The following is a 21,586-nucleotide window of genomic DNA, read 5'->3' as shown; positions in this document are numbered from 1 at the left end:
GTCCCGGTGTCGGCGTCAGGATCCTGGGACCAATTTTGAGGGGTCCCGCTGTCGCTCCGGGGAGGGGGGAGTCCCGGTGCCGGTTTCGGGGTGCCGGTGCCGATTACAACATCGCGGTGGCGGTGATGGCGTCCCGGTGAGTTATGACGTCACCGTCGTAGCTGGTCTCGGGTAAGGGGGGGCGGGGGGAAAGGCCAGTTTCGGGGGGCCGGTTTCGGGGTGCCGGCAGCTCCTGGATCCCGCCGGCATCTGGGGGCTCTTGAACCAGATCCGCCGGCGAGGAGGGGCGGAGCCTGGACACCTGGGTCCCCCCCCCATCCCCTCCCACCCCGGAGCTGAGACCGTACAGCTCGTGACACGTCCCCAAACAGAAATAACGAGGCCGAGAAGTCGTTAGGGCTTTCTGGGGGTTTATTGGGACCCGGGGTCCCCCCCGCCCCGGGACACCCGGGTCCCTCCCTGACATCCCCTCCCACCCCCGAGCTGAGACCGTACAGCTCGTGACACGTCCCCCAACAGAAATAACGAGGCCGAGATGTCGTTAGGGTTTTCTGGGGGTTTATTGGGACCCGGGGTCCCCCCTCCGGACACCTGGGTCCTCGGGGGGGCCGGGGGGGTCCAGGGCCTCCAGTGCTTGGGCCAGGCGGGCAAGCTCGGAGCGGAGAATGGCGACCTGGAGAAAAAAAAAAAGGTGTGGGGGGGGGAAGCATTAACGAGGACAAGCGCTAACGAAGAGCCCGCAGGGAGGGGGGTGCCCCTCCCCCAGTGCTAACGAGGAGCAACACTAATAAAGCCTGCCCCCCCCCCCCTTAATGAGGTTAATGAGACACCCCCCCATCCCTCGGGAGTTATCGGGTGGACCAATGCTCGTTAGCGTAACGAAGGTGCGGTACCTGCTGTTGGGTGGCGGGGTGGGGGGGGCTCTCCCCGGCCCCCCGGGTCCCCCCGAGGGTCTCGAGGCGACGCTGGAGGCCGCGGCTGCGGGCACGGAGCTGGGCCTGGGCGGCCGCCGGCTCCACCAGCCCCTGGGGGGGGGCAGGAGGGAAGGGGGAGATCCCCCACTATCCCACAATGCCTTGGGGACCCCCGCCCCGCTATCCCATAACACCCTGGGGTTGCCTTGGGTCCTCCCAATGCTTCCCAAACTCCCACTGGCTCCCAGGGCTTCTCCCATCATGTTCTCCAACATCCCACAATGCCCTGGGGTCCCCCAGCATCCCACAATGCCCCTGGGGTTCTCCCAACATCCCACAATGCCCTGGGGTCCCTCAGCATCCCACAATGCCCCTGGGGTTCTCCCAACATCCCACAATGCCCCTGGGGTTCCCCCAGCATCCCACAATGCCCCAGGCTCCCCCAGCATCCCACAATGCTCCTGGAGGCCCCCCCAGGTCCCCCAGCATCCCACAATGCCCCTGGGTCCCTCTCCAAGTCCCCCAGCATCCCACAATGCTCCTGGAGACCCCCCCCCCCAGGTCCCCCAGCATCCCACAATGCCCTGGGGTCCCCCCAGGTCCCCCAGCATCCCACAATGCCCCTGGCCCCCCCCACTCACCCGCAGGCAGAGGTAGACGTGGGTGTCGGGGCCCGCGGGGGCCCCCACCCAGCCGGGGCCCAGCTCTGGCTCCGCCCCCTGGGGGAGGAGCTGCAGAGGCCCCGCCTGCGCCAGGGCCTGGAGGGCGGGGCCCAGCGCTGCCAACGAATCCTGCGCCTCCGCTGCGCACCGCACCGCCACTGCGCAGAGCATGCTGAGATAGCCCCGCCTCCAAGCATGGCCGCCCACGCCCCTCCAACATGGCCGCCCCCACCTGGGGCATGGGGGGGGGGGGGGAATGGCTGCCCCCGTGCGCCCAAAGCATGCTGGGATTGCCAGGCCTCCAGCCCTGCACCCCATGGTGGGCTGGGCAACATGGCTGCCTCCAACGGCAGCTGCCATCTTGGGGTATGATGAGAGCCACGTGCATGATGGGACATGTAGTCCTCCGTGGCAGCCATCTTAGCCCTACCTGGCTGCCCCACAGCATGCTGGAACACATACACCCCCCACAGTCCTGTCGGCCATTTTGGATGCCCCAAGGCATGCTGGGACACATAGTCTCACAGCCCCAGCAGCCATCTTGGGTGCCCCAGGGCATGCTGGGATATGTGGTCCTCCACAGCCCTGTCAGCCATCTTGTGCACCCCCAGGGCGCACAGAGGGACACAAAGTCCCCCTCAACCCCGGTGGCCATCTTGGGCCCCCGGTGGTTCCCACCCACACGCTGGCAGCCATCTTGGTTGCCCCAAGGCATGTTGGGACACGGTAGTTTCCCCCGTACCCTGTCGGCCATCTTGCCCCCCACCCGCCGCACTCACCGGGGGGCCGGGCAGCACCCAGGCGGAAAATGTCCCGCAGGGCTCGCGCCGTCCTCACCACCTCCTGCATGGCCGCCACCTCGGCCTCCACCTTGGGGCAGCGCCAGTGAGCCTGGAAATGGGGGGACACAGAGAGACAAAGGGGTGTCAGGGGGGCGAAACCCTCCCTGGGGACCCCCCCCAAGGGCGACGGGACCCACCAGGCGGGCGGCGTCGGGGAAGGGGGCGAGGCAGAGGGTGGGGGGCGCGGGGGGAGCGCGGGGCAGGCGCTGCCAGAGCTCCTCGCCGAGGAAAGGGGCGAAAGGGGCGAGGAGGCGCAGCCCCAGCTCGGCACAGCTCAGCAGGGTCCGGCGCGTCTCGGCGGCGGTTGCCGGATCCCGTAGAGTCGGTTTGGCCGTCTCCTGCGGACAGACAGACGGACGGTGGGGTTAGGAGAAGGGGCGGGGGGGGGTTGGGGGGAGAGCGGTCGAGGAGACAACGTGGGTTGGGTTGGATGGACAGACAAGACGCGGTTGACCAAAGCAAGGGGGCTGGGGTAGCGTTGGAGAAGATGCGGGAGGTGGGGTGGGATGGACAGACGGACATAGTCAACTTTGGTGGACAAAGGTCGACACCCAAGGGGACGCACCCAGAGGGACGGACAGACGGATGCGGTCAACCAAGGTGAGGGTCAGGCTCAACATTCAACGGGCGAGGTGGAACAGATGGACGGACGCGCTCAAGAGAGCGGACTAAGCTCAACACTCAGGGAGACCTGATGGATTAGGGTGGACAGACAGATGGACACCACCAACCCCGTCAAGATGGGTTGGGTTTAATGGTCAAGGAGCTACAACAGGTGAGGTGTGACAGGCAGACGGATGCACTCAACAGGGTGAGGCTGGGCTAAGGTCAACGCTCCAGGAGACCCGGTGGATTGGGGTGGACAGACAGACAGACACCATCAACCGTGGGTTGGGTTCAACGTTTAGGAAGCTACATGTTGGGTGGGACAGATGGATGGACACACTCAAGAGAGCGGATTAAGATCAACGCTCAAGGACCTGACGGATTAGAGTGGACGGAGAGATGGACGCCACCAACCACATCAAGATGGGTTGGGCTCAACAATCAAGGAGCTACAACAGGTGAGCTGGGACAGACAGTCGGACACACTCCAGAGAGCGGACTAATGTCAACGCCTCAGGAGATCTGATGGATTGGGGTGCATGGACCGACAACCATGGACTGGGTTCAACATTCAGGGAGCTACAACAGGTGCGGTGGGACAGACGGACAGAGCCGCTCAATGCGACACCACTGGGTTTAACGCCCAGGGGAGATGCAAGGAGCCGGGCAGGACAGACAGACAGGACCACGTGGGACAGATGGACGGGGCCACCCACCAGGTAGACGTCGCAGAAGCTACGCAGCCAGAAGTGATGGACGGCGGCGATGGCACCGTGGACCTCCAGGGCCTCCATCCGCCGCCCGCACTCGCCCACCGCCTGCACCAGCCGGCTCAGCACCCACCGGTCCATGGGGTGCTGCGGCACCGTCTGCCGAGGAAGAGGAGGAAGAACGGTGATGGGTGGGGGGGGTCCCAGGGTGCTGGACCCCAACCCTGACCTCCACCAACCCACCCTGGTACCTCCTCGGGGGGTTGGGGGACAAAGTCGGGCCCCAAGGCGGCGAGGACGAACTTGACGGCGTTCCAGATCTTGTTGCAGAAGTGACGGTAGCTCAGGGCCGTGCCCACGTCCAGGCGGATATCGTCACCTACAGGGTGGAGGGGTTGGGGACACGGAGGTGGGTCCCCAGGGTGGGGACAGGGCCACCCTGGGGTGGGGATGGGGTCCCGGCGTTCCTTCGACCCCTTACCGTGGACGTTGTGGGAGCACAGGGCCATGCGGAGGGCGTCAGTGCCGCATTCGGGGATGCCGTGGGGGAACTGGCGCCTCTGGGAAGGGACAGGGAGGGGTTAGGGGGGGACAGAGACAGGTTTTGGGGGGACAGAGATGGGGACAGGTCCCACCTGGCCCTCTGTGGCCACCGTGAGCTCGTGGGGGTCCAGGAGCCTGTGGTGGAGCCTCTCCTGCAGCTCCTGCAAAACAAGAAACCCTACAATAAACAAAGGTGCCGCGGTGGCTGTGTTGTCACAGGTGTGTCACCACGGTGTCTCCGTGACCCTCTTTTGGGGTCTCTGGGAGCTGGGGGGGTTTATTATTATAGAGTCTCTGAGAAGGGTAGAGCAACGGGGTGTATTTTTGTAGGGCGTCCAGGATGAGGTTTGTTATTGTTGGGGTTTTGGGACAAAAAAAAAAAAAAAAAAAAAATAGATCTGTTATTGCAAAATTTTCAAGGTGAGAGTTTGTTATCGTAGGTTCTCCTGAAAAAAGATCCGTTATTGTAGGGTCTTTGACAAACGCATTTATCATCATGGGGTTCCCAAAAACCACGTTTGTTATTGTAGGGTCTCCAGAACAACTTGTTCGGGGTGGATTTGCGTTGGGGGGTATGTATTTGTTATTGTAGGGTCTACAGTACCTGGAGGGAGGCACCGGCAATGATGTCGCAGGGGTCAATGACGTTGCCCAGGGATTTGCTCATCTTGCGCCCGTGGGTATCACGCACCAGCGAGTGCAGAAGGACCTGGAGGGGGACACAGACAGCGCTGGGGGACACCGAAGGGGACATGGGATCTCCAAGAGGGGACAGGGGACCCCTGGGAGCCTCAAGAAAGTACCAGACACCCCAGAGAGAAGGAATAAGGGTCCTTGGGGACACAGAGGAGCCCCAAAGGGGATAAGGAGCCCTGAAAAGGAACGTGACACCCAGGAGAAAAGGAAGAAGGGACTCTTGGGGACACAGGGGACATTGGGGAGCCCTGAAGGAGAACGGGGATCCCCAGGGAACCCCGAGAAGGAACAAGACACCCTGGGGAGAGAGAAAAGGGGATCCTTGGGGACACTAAGGAGCCCAAAAGGGGGACAGAAACCACCCGGGGACCTTGGGGACAGGGGACCCCTGGGAGTCTCAGGAAAGAACTAGACACCCCAAAGGGTGGGAGTAAGGGTCCTTGGGGACACAGGGAACACTAAGGAGTCCCAAGACAGGATGGGAACCCCTGAGAAAGAACATGACACCCAGGAGAAAGGGAAAAAGGGACACTTGGTGACACAAGGGAGCCCCGAAGGGGGACAGGGACCCCCAAAAAAACGCTAAAAAGGAACACGACACCAAGGAGAAAGAGAAGAAGGGACCACTGGGGACACTGGGGATCTCCGGGGGACACACACAGGGACACTGGGGAGCTCTGAGAAGCAACAAGGAACCAGAAGGAATCCCAAGAACGAACAAGACACATGAGAGGGAAGAAATGAAGGGATGTCGGGGACACAGGGGACTCACAGGGAGCCCAAGGGGACAGAGGGGACTCGTGGGGACATCGGTGGTACCTGGGAGAAGGGCAGGCGCCCGGTGAGCTGCTGGCCCAGCATGACCATACGTGCCACCCAGAAGAAGAGGAGATCGCTTCCCGTCTCCAGCACGTTTGTTGGGTAGAAACGCTGCAGGTCGGGGGTCTGGGGACAGAGGCGGGGGGGGGGACACCGGGTTGGGGACACTGTCCCATGTCCCCTCTGACCCCCCTGTGTCTCCCCAAACTCACCTCTTCGGGCCAGCCCAGCGCGGCGAAGGGAAAGAGCGCAGAAGAAAACCACGTGTCCAGGACATCGGGGTCTGCAAGGGCATGGGGGGGGTCGGGGGGACCCCAAAAGGCCTCAGAGCTTGGGGGAGGGGGCCAAAAGGCCTGGGGGGGTGACAGAAGGGTGGCAAGAGGGTGCTGGAGCTGGGTGGGAGGGTGGCCTGGGGTGCTTGGAGGGGGCAGGGGCAGAATTTTAGGGGTGGTGGAGGTGGGCAGGGGGCTGCCAGAGGGTGTCTGGGGGCTGATGGGGAGATGCTGGGGGGGAGTTTGAGGTGATCGGGGTGCTGGAGGACAACTTTAGGGTACTGGAGAAGACTAGAAAGTGCTGGGGGGGGGGGTGGATTTAGGGGTGCCAGGGCAAGGCTGGGGGTGCTGGGGGGGGGTCCTAAGAGAGTTTTAGGGGGCAAGAGAAAGATTTGAGAAGGCAGAGAGACTTTTTAAGGCGATGGAAAGGATTTTAGGGGAACGAAAGATTGTTTTTAGGGTGCACAGGGGAACATGGGGATGCCAGGAGAATTTTGGGGTGCCCCCACCCCCCTACCCCCTCACCTTGCTGGAGCTGGAGCTCGTCGGGGGGGCAGCGGAGGGTGCGGGCGGCAGCAGCACGCGCCTCGGCCTCGCTGCGCCCCACTACCCAGAGCCCTTCGGGGTGCTCGGGGGGGGACCCCGCTGAGGGAACCCCCACCCGGTACGCCGGCACCCGGTGTCCCCACCACAGCTGGCGTGAGAGGCACCAGTCCCTGGGTGCGGGTGGGTGATATCAGTGGGGTGCGGATACCTGGGTCCCCCCCACCCCAGACGCCGGGGTCCGCCCCTCTCACCCAATGTTGTCCATCCACGTCTTCCAGTTCTTCTCGTGAAATTTGGGGACGAGTTGGAGACGCCCCGATGTCACCGCCTGGGAGAGGAGCGTCACGGACCCAGGCGTCTGGGGGTGTGCGTGTCCCCCTCCCCACCCCCTGCCAATGTCCCCGTGTCCCTGTCACCTCTCGGGCACGCTCCGCCATCTCTCGGCACCGCAGGAACCACTGGCTCTTCAGCAGGTACTCGATGACGTCCCCCGAGCGGCTGCGGGGACATTGAGGTCGCTTCAGTCCCTTGGGATGTGTCCCCACGGTGGCGAGGACACGTGTCCCGAGAGGGTGACATGGAAAGGACGGGATGGGGACAGCGGTACCTGCACATGGGCAGTGTCATGGCGTGGTCCTGGGTGCCGCGGTACAGCCCTCGCTCAGCCAACGCGGCCACCACCTTCTCCCGTGCCACGAAGCGATGGATGCCCTGGGGACATGGGGACACAGTTGGGGACAGAGGAGACAGGCAGGACACATGGGGGCAGAGGGGACATTGGGAGGCAATATGGGACAGAGCTGGGGATTAGGGACACAATTGAGGATGTGGGAATGGAAGGGACATGGAAAACAAAGCTGGGGACACAGGGAAGTGACAGGGCACAGAGCTGGGGACACAGAGATGGAGAGGACACAGGGGAGCGGCTAGGGACAGGAGACGCAGATGGGGACACATGGACAGGGAGAACACTGGGAAGTGACAAGGAACAGAGCTCGGGACAGAGAGGATGCAGAGGACAGAAGGGACACTGGGAAGTGACAAAGCACACAGCTGGGGACAAAGGGGACACAGTGATGGGGAACACAGGGAAGCGACGGGGACAGAGGTGACACACAGGACACAGCTGGGGACGCAGGGATGGAGGGGACACAGGCAAGCGGCTGGGGATGGGAGACACAGCTGGGGATGTAACTTGGGGACCCGGGCTGGGACACAGGGACGTGCTTGGGGACAGCGGACACGATCTGGGGGGTACGAGGACAGAAAGGACGGCGGGAATGGCAGTACCTGGAGCCACCCCCCACCTGGGGGACACATGGTGCCATCGTCCCCGATGACGGAGAGCAGGGGCAGCCCGTGGGCCCGGGCCAGCGCCAGGTCAGGGGAGCTGTGCCCCGGTGTCACCTTCACCGCCCCTGCAGGGACCAGGGACGCGCTGTCACCCCTTGTCACCCCCCCCCAGCCACCCTCACCCCCTCCCACTGTCACCCTCACCCCCTGCCACCACCTGCCACCCCCACGGCCACCCTCACCCCCTCCCAATGTCACCTACTGCCACCCTGCCACTGCCACCAGTGCCACCCCACGTCCCCAGCACCAGGATGTGTGTGCGTCCCTCCCCAAACCAATGACCCCCCCAAAAAGGAACTAGTTACTTCCCCAGACTGGGACCCCCCACACCCAGACCAGTCTCTGTCCCTTCCGTACTGGTGCCTGTTCCTCACCCCACACCCGTCCCAGTTCCCTTAGTGGTCCCAATACCCTGCCCCCCCCTGCCTAGTACAGGTCCCAGTCCTGCCCCCATACTGGTCCCAGTACCGGTGCCACGGGCGGGCTCCACGGTGGGGTCGGTGACGACGGGCAGGAGCTGCCCCGTGAAGGGGTGCCGGAGGTGGCGGCCATGGAGGTGCTGGGGAAGGGGCGGGGTCACTGCAGGCCCCGCCTCTACAGGCACAAGCGCTGCCCCTCCCCAACCAGGCCCCACCCACCATGCACTGTCCCTTTAAGAAGATCTGAGTCCCACCCCTTCAGGGGAGGCCCCACCCCCTTAAGGGTGGAGCTAGCCCCTGACAGGCTCCAGGGAAAGAAAGGCCCCGCCCCATGCATTGGTCCCACCCCCAGAGTCCTTTAAGCCAGCAAAGCTCCGCCCCAAGCAGGCCCCAAGCCCCACCTCCTTCCCTTATATGGACACACCCACCCAGAAAAGGGGAGGAGACAAACTATAACCTCAACAGCCAATCTGTGCAAAGCCCTTCCACCCCTGCTGCTGAAGCCCCGCCCTTTGCCTACAACCCCCACCCCTCCCCAGAAGCTCCGCCCCTCACCTACAAACCCCACCCCCAGAAACCACACCCCTCACCTACAAACCCCACCATCCCAGAAGCCATACCCTTACCCACAAACCCCGCCCTTCCCCAGAAGCCACACCCCTCACCTACAAACCCCGCCCTTCCCCAGAAGCCACACCCCCTCACCTGCAAACTCCACCCCTTCCCAAAAGCCCCACCCCTTCCCAAAAGCCCCACCCCTTCCCAAAAGCCCCACCCCTTCCCAAAAGCCCCACCCCCTCACCTACAAACCCCGCCCCTTCCCAAAAGCCACACCCCTCACCTACAAACCCCGCCCCTTCCCAATAGCCACACCCCCTCACCTACAAACCCCACCCCTCCCTGTAAACCTTACCCCCCTCTCAGTAGCGCTACCCTTTGGCCCTTCAGGCCCCGCCCCCAGGGGAAGCCCCGCCCCCAGGGGAAGCCCCGCCCCCCTCACCATATAACGGGGGTCATCGGGGTGCACGGCCACGGCCACGTCCCCCAGCATCGTCTCGGGGCGCGTCGTGGCCACCGGCAACTCCAGCCCTGGACACGCATCAGGGAGGCGACACGTCAGGGACGCGGCGGGGGACACGCACACGCATGTCAGAGCGCGTTGGGAGGGCGGGGAGCGCGCGGAGGACACCCAGGGCCCCGCGCGAAGGCGGGACGGGAGGGGACGCGGGGACACCGGAGGCCGGGCGGGCGTCCCACGAGCCGCTCACCGTCCCCACCCTCCACGGGGTAAGCGAAGGTGACGAGGACGCCGAAGGTGACGGGTCGGGGACAGCCGGGGACGCGCAGCGCCGTGGGACCCGTCAGGGCGCGGGGCTCCACCTGCCGAGACACCGGGCACCGGTGCGGGGGGGGGGGGGGGGTGTGAGCTCAGCGCGCCTTGGGGACAATCTGGGGACAATTTGGGGACAATCTGGGGAAACGCTCACCTCCACGTCGGCCAGGGCGGAGCGCAGGGCGCAGGACCAAGTGACGAGACGCCGGTCGCGGTGAATCAACCCGGCCTCGTGCAGCCGCACGAAAGCTTCCGCCACCGCCCGCGAGAAACCCTGCGGGGACACAGTTGGGGACACCTTGGGGACCTTGGGGGGGGGGGACACACACAACATTCTTGGGGACCTCAAGGTGGGGGGGACACCACGCATCCGGGCTTACCGGGTCCATGGTGAAGGCGCAGCGGCTCCAGTCCAGCGACGCACCCAGCGCCCGCAGTTGCCGCAGGATCTCGTCACCATGCCTGGAGAGGGAAGGGGACACATCTCTGGGGTGTCACCTTGTCCCATCTGTCGTCCCCCCCCCACCCTGACCCCACCCCATGTCTCTGTTGTCACCCTCACCGTTGTTTCCAGGCCCAAACCTCCTCCAGGAACTCAGAGCGGGTCAAATCCTGACGGCGTAAACCCCGCTGCTGCCACAGCCAACGCTCCACCACGGCCTGGGGACACACGGGGGGGGCGTTGGGGACACGTGGGGGGGGGGCGTTGGGGACACGGCGGGGGGGGGGGGGGGCTGTTGGGGCACGGGTCTCACCTGGGTGGCGATGCCGGCGTGGTCGGTGCCCGGTACCCAAAGCACACTCCAGCCCTGCATCCGCCGCCTGGCACAGCGCCATCGGCACCCACACCGGGGTGGGATCTTCTGAGCACCCCCCGGCCCCCCCAGCACCCATAGGTGACCCCCTCCCAATCCCCAAGGCACCCAGGGGTGCCTCCACCCCTTGCAGACCCTCCAGCACCCCCAAATCTGCCCTTGAGGGCCCAAATAACCCCCCAACCCCCAAAATACCCCCCAAGAGCCTCCATCTGCCCCCCCAGCCCCAAATAACCCCCCAGACCCCCCCAAATACCCCCAGGGGAACCCAATCTGCCCCCCCCCACCCTAATAGCCCCCCAACACCCCTCCACAAAGCACCCAATGTGCCCCCTCCCCAAATGCCCCAAACAGCCCCGCCAGCCCCAAATACCCCAATCGGCCCCCCCAGCCCCAAATACCCCCCCAAATACCCCAATCACCCCCCCCAGCCCCAAATACCCCCCCAAATACCCCAGTCGGCCCCCCCAGCCCCGAATACCCCCCAATACCCCACTCTGCCCCCCCCAGCCCCACTGACCAGCGCACGAGAGCGTCCTGGAGGGCGACGGTGAGCGCGTGGCCCAGGTGCAGGGAGCCGGTGACATTTGGGGGGGGCAGCACCAAGCTGAGGACTTGGCCCCCCCCCCGGTACCTGGAGTAGCGGAGGGTGGGAACATGGGCTGAGACCGGACACAACTCGGCGCAGGAGTGAGCCAAGAGCGGGCACCGCTCAGCGCAGGGATGGTTTATCAAACTCTCTCTGGGTGTATTTGTCCACCACCTCCCGAGGTGTTTTCTGCCCCCCCCAAGGGCATATTTCACCCCTCCCACGGGTGTTTTCTGTCCCCCAAGAAAATATTTGATCCCCTCACACGTGTTTCCTGCCCCCCAAGGAAATATTTGACCACCCCCCACTGGTGTTTTCTGCCCCCCAAGGGAGTATTTCACCCCTCCCACAGGTGTTTTCTGCCCCCCAAGGGAATATTTGACCCCCCCCACTGGTGTTTTCTGCCCCCCAAGAGAATATTTGGCCTCCCCACGGGTGCTTCCTGCCCCCCAAGGGAATATTCAACACCCCCCTCGGGTGTTCTCTGCCCCACAAGGGAATATTTGACCCCCCCACTGGTATTTTTTTGCCCCCCAAGGGATTATTTAGCCTCCCCATGGGTGTTTTCTGCCTCCCTTGGATGTATTTGACCCCCCCGCGGGAGTTTTCTGCCCCCCCTTGGGTGTATTTGACCCCCCCCGGGTGTTTTTGACCCCACTCACCGAGGCGGGGGGGGTGAAGAGGCCCTGCCGCTCCCACCAGCTGTACCAGGCGGCCTCCACGTAGCGGGGGCTGTAGGCGGGGGGCAACGCCACCCCCGTGGCTGCGTCCCCAAAGCGTCACCGGCTGTCACCGTCACAGCCCCCCCCCACTGTGTCCCCCCCCCGGTGTCCCCTCTCGTACCCTTCTTGCCGTCAGGGTCCAGGGGGTGCTGATATTCCACGACGGTTTTTGGGGTCCAGCCCTTGGGGGGGGGCTGTCGGCACCTGTGGGGGAGCGCAAAACCAGTATGAACCCGTACAGACCAATATAGCCCAATATAAACCAATAAATACCAGTGCTCTCCCCCCAAAACCCTCCAGCTCTCCCCAGGTGCTCCCAGTGGCCCCCAAGCCCTTCTCCCAGCCCCCCGCCCAGTTGCCCCCAGCACCTCCCAGTTGCCCCCAGTGTACCCCAACTCCTTCTCCCAGCCCTCCCTGTTGACCCCAGTCTCTCTCCCAGTTCCCCTAGCCCTCCAGTTGCTCCCAGCACACCCCAATCCCATCTCCCAGCCCCTCCCAGTTGCTCCCAGCGTCCCCCCAGCCCCTCCCAGCTGCCCCCAGTGTCCCCCAACCCCTTCTCCCAGCCCCCCCGTTGCCCCCAGTCTCTCTCCCAGTTCCCCCAGCCCCCCCAGTTGCTCCCAGTGTCCCCCAATCCCATCTCCCAAGTCCCCCAGCCCCTCCCAGTTGTTCCCAGTGCCCCTCCAGCCCCTCCCAGTTGGCCCCAGCCACCTCTCCCAGCCCCCCCAGCCTTCCCAGCTGTCCCCAGTGTCCCCCAACCCCTTCTCCCAGCCCCCCCAGTTGCCCCCAGCCTCTCTCCCAGCCCCCCCCAGTTGCTCCCAGTATCCCCCAATCCCATCTCCCAGTCCCCCAGCTGTCCCCAGTGTCCCCCCCAGCCCCTCCCAGCTACCCCCAACCCCCTCTCCCAGTCCCCCCCCAGTAGCTCCCAGTACCTGGGGCCCTGCCCCCCCCAGGGCCGCTCTCTCCCGCCGTTGCCGCTGCCGTTTCTCCTTGTGCTCCCGGGCGCGGAGCCGGGCGCGCTCGGGGGGGTCCCACGGCGGGGCCGCGGGGGGAAGGGGGGGCCCGGGGGGGACCCCACTGCACCGGGCCCGGCCCCCCACGGGTGACCCCAGGGCGCGGGGGGCGGCGGTCAGGACACGGGCCAGCGCGGGGGCCGCCATGAGGGGCTGCGGGGGCAACGGGACCCCCTTCACGTGACTGACCCTCCTCACGTGACCGACCCCCCCCCCCCTCACGTGACCGGCTCCCCCTTCAACGGGCCCAGGTACCCGAGGCGGGCGCTCACCTTGGCGCGCAGGGGCGGTGAGGGGGTGTGGCCCTAACGCCGAGGGGGCGTGGCCAGCAGCGCCCCCACGTGGCCCGGCGCGGAGCAGGGCGGGAAAAAGGGGGCGGGGCCGCGCCATCAGTTGGGGAGTGCGGTGAGTCCCGGGGGGCAATGGGGCAGATTTGGGGGGGGACACACACAGATTTGGGGTAATGGAGGGGGGATTGGGGCAGATCGGGGGCCGGGGGAGGGGCTAAGAGGGGCTGGGGAGGAATTGGGGGGCTAAGAGGAGCTGGGGGGGCAATGGGGTGCAGCAGGGACTGGGGGGGCAATGGGGTAAGAGGGGCTGGGGGGGCAATAAGGGGTCATTGGGGGACAAGAGGGACTGGGGGGGCTAAGAGGGACTGGGGGGGCAATGGGGGGCAGCAGGGACTGGGGGGCAATAAGGGGGCATCGGGGTACAAGAGGCACTGGGGGGCAATGGGGGGTCAATGGGGGGCAGCAGACACTGGGGGTGCAGTACGGGGATATTGGGGGACAAGAGGGACTGGGGGGGCAACGGGGGGCAGCAGGGACTGGGAGGGGCAATAAGGGGGCATCGGGGTACAAGAGGCACTGGGGGGGCTAAGAGGGGCTGGGGGGGGAATTGGGGGGCTAAGAGGGGCTGGGGGGCAATGGGAGGGGAGTGGGGGGTGTCAGTCACACGGTGACGCCCTGTGTGTCCCCCCCCGGGGCCAGCTGGTGACACCCCCACCCACTCCTGTGTCCCTGTACCCCCCCCCAGTGACACACCATCCTGGGGGGGGGGGGCCTCACCCCACCGTGCTGCCCTCCCACCCCTGCAGGCGTGATTGACAGGGCGACCCCCGGGGTGATTGACAGGGCGACTGACGGGGTGACAGGGGGGTGCGGATGGAGACCGCCCCCCCCCGCCTGCACCGGGGGCAGCTACAGTGCAAGAACCTGCACGAATTCCTGCGGGGGTTGAGCCCCCCCCATCCTCGACCGCCTCTATGGACACCCCGCCACCTGCCTGGCCGTTTTCCGGTGAGCCCCCCCCCAAACCTCAACCCCCCCCCCCCCCAGGGGCACCCTGACCCCCCCCAGCCCCCCCCCCCAGGACACCCACGTACCTTACACCCCACTGGAGCACCCCAATGTCCCCTGGGGCAGGTGGGGACACCCATGGGTGCCCTCCCTCCTCCTCCCAGTGGCCATGGGGGGGGGTTTGGGGTGCTCCCCCCCGTGGCTCAGGGCACCCCCCCCTGTGTCCCCCCCCCACCCCAGGGAGCTGCCGGGGTTGGCGCAGGCGGGGGTGATGCGGATGCTGTTCCTGGAGCAGCCCCTGCCCCAGGCTGCCGTCACCCTCTGGGTGAAGAAGGAGCACAGCAAGTGGGTGCTGGGGGGGGGGAACCCCTGGGGGGGTCCCTAAGGGTGCTGGGGGGGCCCTGGGCGTGCTGGGGGGGCCCTGGGGTGCTGGGGTGGGGGCTAGGGGGTCCCTAAGGGTGCTGGGGTGGGTCTGGGAGTGGTGGCGGGGGCCCTGGGGAACACCTGGAGGTGCTGGAGCGGGGGCTCTGGGGGTGCTGGGGGAGCCCTGGAGGTCCCTGAGGGGGCTCTGGGGGTGCTGGGGGGGCCCTGGGGGAGCTGGGGGGGGCCTAGGTGGGACCTGCGGGTGCTGGAGGATCCCTGAGGGTGTTGGGGGGGGGGCCCTGGGGGTCCTGGCAGAGTGATAGGGGGTCCCAAGAGGTGATAGGGATGTCCCTGAGGGTGCTGGGGGGGTCCCTGAGGGTGCTGGGGGGGTTATTGGGAGACTGTGGGGGGGGGAAATCTCTGGGGATGCCAGTGATTGTGGGAGGGTCCTTGGGGACCCTCTTGGGTTTTGGGGGGGACCACGGGAATCCCATGGGGTACAGGGGAGTCCTCAGGGGTCCTGGTGGGTGGGGGGCGTTCCGGGGTGGGGGGGGGGTGCCCAGGGTGGTCGTGGGCTGGATGGGAGCACCCACGGTGGGGGGGGGGCGGGCAGGGAGCAGGCGGAGAGCCAAGAGGTGCTGCTGGCGCTGCGGCTGTGGCACCCCCACACCCTGCCGGGGGGGCTGCCGGGGGTGGCCCTGCACCCCAATTTCCGTCAGAACCTCCGGGTGGCCCTGCTGGGGGGGTGAGTGATGGGGGGGGGGACGACAGGGTGTCATGGGGGGACAGAGGGGTAAGGGGGGGGGAACGGGAACAAATGGGGGGGACATGCGGTAAGGGGGGGGCCATGGGGACAAATGGGGGGTCCATGGGGTAAGGGGGGGCCATGGGGGGATAATAGGGTGTAATAGGGGGGTGGGGGGTTATATGGGGTGCAGTGGGGGGGGGGGTCACAGGTGGTAATGGGAGGGTGGGGGTGGAATGGGGTGACCCGGAGTAACGTGGGGGTATAATGGGGGTACAGGGGGTGATGGGGGGCGGGAGGGGGTAACGGGGGGGTCACAGGGGTGTGGGAGGGGGGTAATTTGGGGTGACATGGTATAATGGGGGGTACCGGCGGGTCACAAGGTGTGGGGGGGGGGTAACTTGGGGTGAATGGGGCATAATGGGGGGCACAGGGAACCCAGTGTGACAAAGAATGCGAGGGATAAAGGGGATACTGGGACAGGTATTGAGGTTTGGGGGGACTGGGGGGGTATTGGGGGGCTCCTAGACCCCCGGGGGGGGGATTATCAAGTTAAAGGGCCGGCGTATAGGGGCAAAGCCTGGTCGGACGACACGAGCCAACTGGGGCCGGACAAGCACGCCCGCGACGTGCCGGCGCTGGACAAGTACGCCGAGGAGCGCTGGGAGGTGAGCCTTGGGGTGGGGGGGGGTGGTTTGGGGGGGTCCGGGGGGACCTCGATAGCCAAGGGGCTCCTGAGAACGCAGGTATGTGGGTACCCCCCGATTTTAGGTGATTTTGCACTTTATGGTGGGGTCTCCCAGCGCAGCCGTGAGTCAGGATTTGGCCCAGCTTCTTATTCAAGCCGGGCTTATGAAGAGGTGAGGGGGGGCCTGGGGGGATTTGGGGGGGCCTGGGGAGGTTTGGGGGGGCCCAGGGGGGAAATTTAGGGGAGCAGGGCAGGATTTTAGGTGGGGGGGGGGTCTCAGGGTTGACAGCCTGGGGAAGGAGGGGGGGGGGACTTGGGGGGATTTGGGGGGGTCCCCAGAGGCTGCAGAAGGGGATTTAGGGGTGTCCTGGAGGGCTCAGGGGTCCCAGGGAAGGGTTGGGGGGAGTCCGGGGGGGTGATTAATGGGGTTCAGGGGGGAATTATGAGGCGGGGGGGCGATTGGGGTGGCTTTCTGGGGTATGGGGGTCCCAGAAGAGGATTTTGGGAGTCCACAGAGGGGGGGGGTCACGGTCCCGGGGAAGGACTTGGGGGGTCCTGGAGGGTGTTGGGGTCCCAAGGGAGGGATTTGGGGTGATCTTTGGGGGGGCCCCAGGAGGGATTTGGGGGTCCCTGCCAGGGTCAGATGCCTGCAGAGGGAAGTGACTCAGGGCAGGGGCACGTGGCTGGTTTTGGGGTGTCCCCCCCGGTTTGGGGGGACCCTTTCTGGTTTTTGGGGGGGCCCCCCCCATGGTTTGGGGGTGCACTGACGGGGACCCCGCAGCGAGGGGGGAGAAGCGCCGTGTATCACCTCGGCCGGGTTCCAGTTCCTCCTCCTCGACACCCCAGCCCAGCTCTGGTATTTCGTCCTCCAGTATCTGCGAGGGGCAGAGGTGAGATAAGGGGGGGGGGGTTCCCCCAAAACCAGGGGGTCCCCCAAAACCGGGACCCCCCTTAAACCATCCCCCAGTGCCCCCCCCAACCCTCTGCCCCCCTTGTTCCCCCCCCAGGCCCGGGGTATGGATCTGGTGGAGATTCTCTCCTTCCTCTTCCAGCTCAGCTTTTCCACCCTCGGCAAGGTGGGGACGCCGGGGGGGGGGACCCAGGCATCAGGGTGGGCCCCCCACCCACCCCGGGGGGGGCTGTGGGACACGGCGGGGGACCCAGGCAGCCGGGAATGTGACCCCCCCACTGCCGTGACCCCACTGGATTGCTCTGTGGAGGGTTGGGGGGGTTACTGGGGGGGGTTACTGGGGTAACTGGGAGCAGCTGTGCCCAGGATTGCTCCATAGAGAACTGGGATAACTGGGTGTTACTGGGGGAAGGTGGGAATAACTGGGAGCATGTGTCCACAGGAATACTCCGTGGAGGGCTGGGGTAACTGGGAATTAGTAGGAGTAACTGGGGGTAACTGGGAGCGCCTGTCTCCAGGATTGCTCTCTGGAGGGTTGGGGTAACTGGGGGTTACTGGGGGAAAGTGGGAATAACTGGGAGCACTTGACCACAGGATTACTCTGTGGAGGGCTGGGGTAACTGGGAATTATTTGGGGTAACTGGGAGTGCGTGTCCACAGGATTACTCCCTGGAGGGCTGGGGTAACTGGGGGTTAGTAGGAGTAACTGGGGGTAACTGGGAGCGCCTGTGTCCAGGATTGCTCTGTGGAGGGCTGGGAGTAATGGGGTTACGGGGACTAGTTGTGAGTTACTGGGAGTAACTGGGAGTACCTGTTCTCAGCATTATTCTGTGGAGGGTTGGGATAACTGGGGGTTACTTGGAGTAACTATGGGTTACTGAGAATAACTGGGGGTAACTGGGAATACCCATCCCCAAGATTACTCTGCGGGGGGCTGGGGTAACTGGGGGTTACTGGGAGTAACTGGGAGCACCTATCCTCAGGATTACACTGTGGAGCGCTGGGGTAACTGGGGGTTACTGGGAGTAACTGGGAGCACCTGTCCCCAGGATTACTCTGTGGAGGGCTGGGGTAACTGGGGGTTACTGGGAGTAACTGGGAGCACCTGTCCCCAGGATTACTCCGTGGAGGGCATGAGTGAGTCCCTGCTCACCTTCCTGCAGCACCTGCGGGAGTTCGGGCTGGTCTTCCAGAGAAAGGTGACCCGGGGTGGGGGGGACATGGGGTGACACGGGGTGGGGGGGACAACAGGGTGACGTGGGGAGGGGGACATGGCGGGGAGCGCAAGGGACGCACAGGGAGGGGGACAGGGGGCACTGGGAGGTGACAGGACCCCCCTCAGGGGTTGGGGATTGTCCCCGTCCCCACAGCCGCGTCCTTGATTCCACGTCCCTCGTCCCTGTCACCTCCTTGTCCCCATCCTGACCCTGTCCCCCTCCGTGTGTGTGTGTGTCCCCCCCCCGACGCCAGCGCAAGTCCCGCCGCTTCTACCCCACGCGCCTGGCCATCGCGCTGGCCTCGGGGACTTCGGGGGCCCCCCCCCGAACCCGACGCTCACGGCTTCGTCCTCGTCGAGACCAACTACCGCATCTACGCCTACACAGGTGGGACCTCTGTCCCCTCCCCTGTCCCCGGGGGGGGGGTGACACAGAGGACCCAGACGTCCAGCTGCCCCCCCCCCGCCGTGTCCCTTGTCTATCTGTCACTTGTTCTGTCCTCCATGTCCCTTTGCGTCCCTCATCCTTCATCTCTGCTTCTCCTGACCCCCATGTCGCCTTGTCCCCCCCCTCGCCCATCCTGTCCCCGTGTCCCCTGTGCATTTGTTGTGTCGTCCCCCCCCCCCCCAACAAGACTCGGAGCTGCAGATCGCCCTCATCGCCCTTTTCTCCGAGCTCCTCTACCGTTTCCCCAACCTGGTGGTGGCCCAGGTGACGAGGGACAGCGTGCAGGCGGCCATCGCCAACGGCATCACCGCCGACCAGGTGGGGACGCGGCGGCGGGGGGGGGCGACGTGGGGACGTGCTGGAGGGGGCTGGGGGTATCGGGGTGCCCCTGGGGGTATCAGGGTACCTCCCAGGGGGGTGTTGAGGTGCTCTTAGGGGAGGTTGGGGTACCTCAAAGAGGGATATGGGGGTGCCTCTGGGGGTATTAGGGTTCCCCAGGGGATATTGGGGTCCCCCCCAGGGAGTATTTCGGACATTGGGGTGTCTCACAGAGGGATATTGGGGTGCTCTGGGAGAACTGGGGTCACCCAGGAGGTGTTGGGGGCATTGGGGTTTCTCACAGAAGGATATTGGGGTGTTTTTGAGAATGCTGGGGTACTCATGGGGGTGCTGGGGATATTGAGGTTCCTGACAGGAGAGTATTGGGGTGCTCTTGAGGGTGTTGGGGTCACCCAGGAGGTGTTGGGGGCATTGGGGTGTCTCATAGAGGGATATTGGAGTGCTCTTGAGGGTGTTGGGGTACCCATGGGGGTGCTGGGGATATTGAGGTGCCTGACGGGGGTATTGGGGTGCCCCTGGGGGTATTTGGGACATTGGGGTGTCTCACAGAGGGATATTGGGGTGCTCTGGGGGTACTGGGGTCACCCAGGAGGTGTTGGGGGCATTGGGGTGCCTCACAGAGGGATATTGGGGTGCTCTTGAGGGTGTTGGGGTACCCATGAGGGTATTACGGTGTCTCACAGTGGTATTGGGGTCCTCCGGGGGGTGCTGGGGGTATTGAGGTGCCTGACAGGAGGGTATTGGGGTGCCCCGGGGGGGGATTTGGGACATTGGGGTATGTCACAGGGGGATATTGGGGTGACCTGGGAGAACTGGGGTCACCCAGGAGGTGTTGGGGCCATTGGGGTTTCTCACAGAAGGATATTGGGGTGCTCTTCAGGGTGTTGGGGTACCCATGGGGGTGCTGTGGATATTGAGGTGCCTGACAGAAGGGTATTGGGGTGCCCTTGGGGGTATTTGGGACATTGGGGTACATCACAGAGGGATATTGGGGTGCCCTGGGGGAACTGGGGTCACCCAGGAGGTGTTGGGGGCATTGGGGTTTCTCACAGAAGGATATTGGGGTGTTCTTGGGTGTGTTGGGGTACCCATGGGGGCTATTAAGGGTGCCTCACAGCAGTATTGGGGTCCCCCAGGGGATGCTGGGGGCATTGAGGTGCCTGACAGGAGGGTATTGGGGTGCCCTTGGGGGTACTGGGGTCCCCCAGGGGGTATTTGGGACATTGGGGTACCTCACAGAGGCATATCGGGGTGCCCTGGGGGTACTGGGGTCACCCCAGAGGTGTTGGGGGCATTGGGGTGTCTCACAGAGGGATGTCGGGGTGCCCTTGAGGGTGTTGGGGTACCCGTGCGGGTATTAGGGCACCTCACAGCTGTATTGGGGTCCCCCAAGAAATATTGGGGTGCCCCCCACTAACGTTTCCCCCTCCCCAGATCATCCATTTCCTCCGCACCCGGGCGCACCCCGTCATGGCCAAGCAGGTGGGTGCCCGGGTCCGTGGGTCCATGGGTGGGGGGGTCGGTCCCAGATGCCTGGGGGTCCCCCCTGGGCGGGGTGGGGGGGTTCCCGGGTTTGGGGGGGGGGGGGGGTCCCAGACACCTGCCTCCACGCTGCCCTTGCACCCCCAGACCCCGGTGCTGCCTCCCACCATCACCGACCAGATCCGCCTGTGGGAGCTGGAGCGGGACCGGCTGCGCTTCTCCGAGGGTGAGGAGCGAGGGGGGGGGGAACACCTCGGTGTCCCCTGGGGTCACCTCAGTGTCCCCACGGTGGGGGGGGGGGGAATGTGGCATTTCTGGGGGGGGTCCCCAGGGCCTTTAGGGGAGCCCCCCCCTCCGTGGGAACTGGCATCCTTAGGGTGTCCCCAATGTCGGGGACGTGGCAGCCCTGGCATAGTTTGGGGGGGGGGGGGGGGGGGACGGGACACACCTACGGGGAGGTGGCAGCTTCAGGGGTCCCAAAGCTGTCCGTGATGTCCCCAAGGGGAGGTGGCATCCCAAAAAAGAAGGTGACCGCCCCAAGGGACCCCTGCAAGGTGCCGGCTGCGGATGGCGGGTCCCCAGAGGGAGGCGACAATCCCGGTGGGAATGTCCCCAGCCGAAACCGACACCCTCCTCCTCCTCTTCTTCCCCCCCCCCCCCGCCACTTCCAGGGGTGCTGTACAACCAGTTCCTGTCGCAGGTGGATTTCGAGGTGCTGCGGGACCACGCGCGGGCGCTGGGGGTACTGGTTTTCGAAAACCCCGGGAGACGGTTGATGGTGGTGACCCCCGGCGGGCACCCCGACGTCAAACGCTTCTGGAAAAGGCAGAAACACAGCGCTTAAAGTTGGCGATCGATCCCGGGGGGGGACCCCTGTCCCCCGTCAGCCTCCCCCCCCCCCCGGGCAAGCACGTGAGGGCAGTTGGTTCTTGGGGTCCCCCGATTCCGGGGTGATGGGGCACCCCCCCCCCCCTCGGTGCCTTCATCCCTGGGTGCCCCTTGATCCCTGGGTGCCCCCCGAGCCCGTGGTGTTGGGGTACCCCCATCCCTCGCGGCTCCGGCACCCTGGTTCCAGACACCCTAATTCCTTAGGGCTCAGGCACCCCAATTCCTTGGCGTCTGGGCACCCCGATGCTAAGCACCCTAATCCTAGGCACCCCAAATTTTGGGGGCCCCAGCACCCTGATCCTGAGTACCCCAATCGCTTGGGGCCCAGGCACCCCGATCTCAGCACCCTGATCCCTCG

At 65.2% G+C, this 21,586-nt stretch overlaps 2 protein-coding genes across 2 annotated transcripts; one reads left to right on the top strand and one right to left on the bottom strand.

The window, feature by feature from the left end:
* Nucleotides 1–541: 541 nt before the first annotated feature.
* LOC115337537 (valine--tRNA ligase, mitochondrial-like) lies at nucleotides 542–13,241 on the bottom strand. The gene is made up of 29 exons (XM_030005902.1): nucleotides 13,124–13,241; nucleotides 12,771–13,004; nucleotides 11,963–12,045; nucleotides 11,782–11,882; nucleotides 11,051–11,164; nucleotides 10,471–10,537; nucleotides 10,278–10,375; nucleotides 10,096–10,177; nucleotides 9,870–9,989; nucleotides 9,651–9,762; nucleotides 9,383–9,471; nucleotides 8,432–8,522; nucleotides 7,901–8,028; nucleotides 7,218–7,321; nucleotides 7,027–7,108; nucleotides 6,862–6,938; nucleotides 6,590–6,780; nucleotides 6,005–6,075; nucleotides 5,793–5,918; nucleotides 4,882–4,986; nucleotides 4,370–4,438; nucleotides 4,216–4,294; nucleotides 3,986–4,113; nucleotides 3,741–3,893; nucleotides 2,556–2,756; nucleotides 2,356–2,467; nucleotides 1,556–1,734; nucleotides 894–1,025; nucleotides 542–673 (listed from the first exon to the last, which is right to left on the bottom strand). The coding sequence occupies exons 1-29, from the start codon at nucleotides 13,239–13,241 to the stop codon at nucleotides 560–562; spliced, it is 3,360 nt and encodes a 1,119-aa protein (XP_029861762.1). The 3' UTR covers nucleotides 542–559.
* LOC115337540 (general transcription factor IIH subunit 4-like) lies at nucleotides 13,223–21,580 on the top strand. The gene is given in 16 exon segments (XM_030005905.1): nucleotides 13,223–13,260; nucleotides 13,968–14,092; nucleotides 14,094–14,149; nucleotides 14,390–14,494; nucleotides 15,126–15,257; nucleotides 15,829–15,925; nucleotides 16,029–16,117; nucleotides 16,727–16,835; nucleotides 16,953–17,021; nucleotides 17,971–18,054; nucleotides 18,326–18,412; nucleotides 18,414–18,459; nucleotides 18,707–18,837; nucleotides 20,293–20,340; nucleotides 20,488–20,566; nucleotides 21,012–21,580. Coding segments are annotated over 15 exon segments (1,383 nt in total). The 5' UTR covers nucleotides 13,223–13,260; nucleotides 13,968–14,014; the 3' UTR covers nucleotides 21,185–21,580.
* Nucleotides 21,581–21,586: the final 6 nt, after the last annotated feature.

This window comes from Aquila chrysaetos, unplaced genomic scaffold, assembly GCF_900496995.4.
Source record: "Aquila chrysaetos chrysaetos unplaced genomic scaffold, bAquChr1.4, whole genome shotgun sequence".
In the NCBI taxonomy this organism is placed as follows: domain Eukaryota; kingdom Metazoa; phylum Chordata; class Aves; order Accipitriformes; family Accipitridae; genus Aquila; species Aquila chrysaetos.
This window is presented reverse-complemented; position numbering and strand designations above follow the sequence as displayed.

Bases quoted from the DNA above. Each gene is read 5' to 3' on its own strand.
- LOC115337537 (XM_030005902.1), bottom strand. From the start codon at position 13,241: ATGGCGCGGCCCCGCCCCCTTTTTCCCGCCCTGCTCCGCGCCGGGCCA. The intron at 12,046-12,770 runs GTACTGGGAGCT...GCTCCCCCACAG, and splicing joins TGGGGGGGGCAGGGCCCCAG to GTGCCGACAGCCCCCCCCCA. The intron at 7,109-7,217 runs GTACCGCTGTCC...ATGTCCCCGCAG, and splicing joins ATGACACTGCCCATGTGCAG to CCGCTCGGGGGACGTCATCG.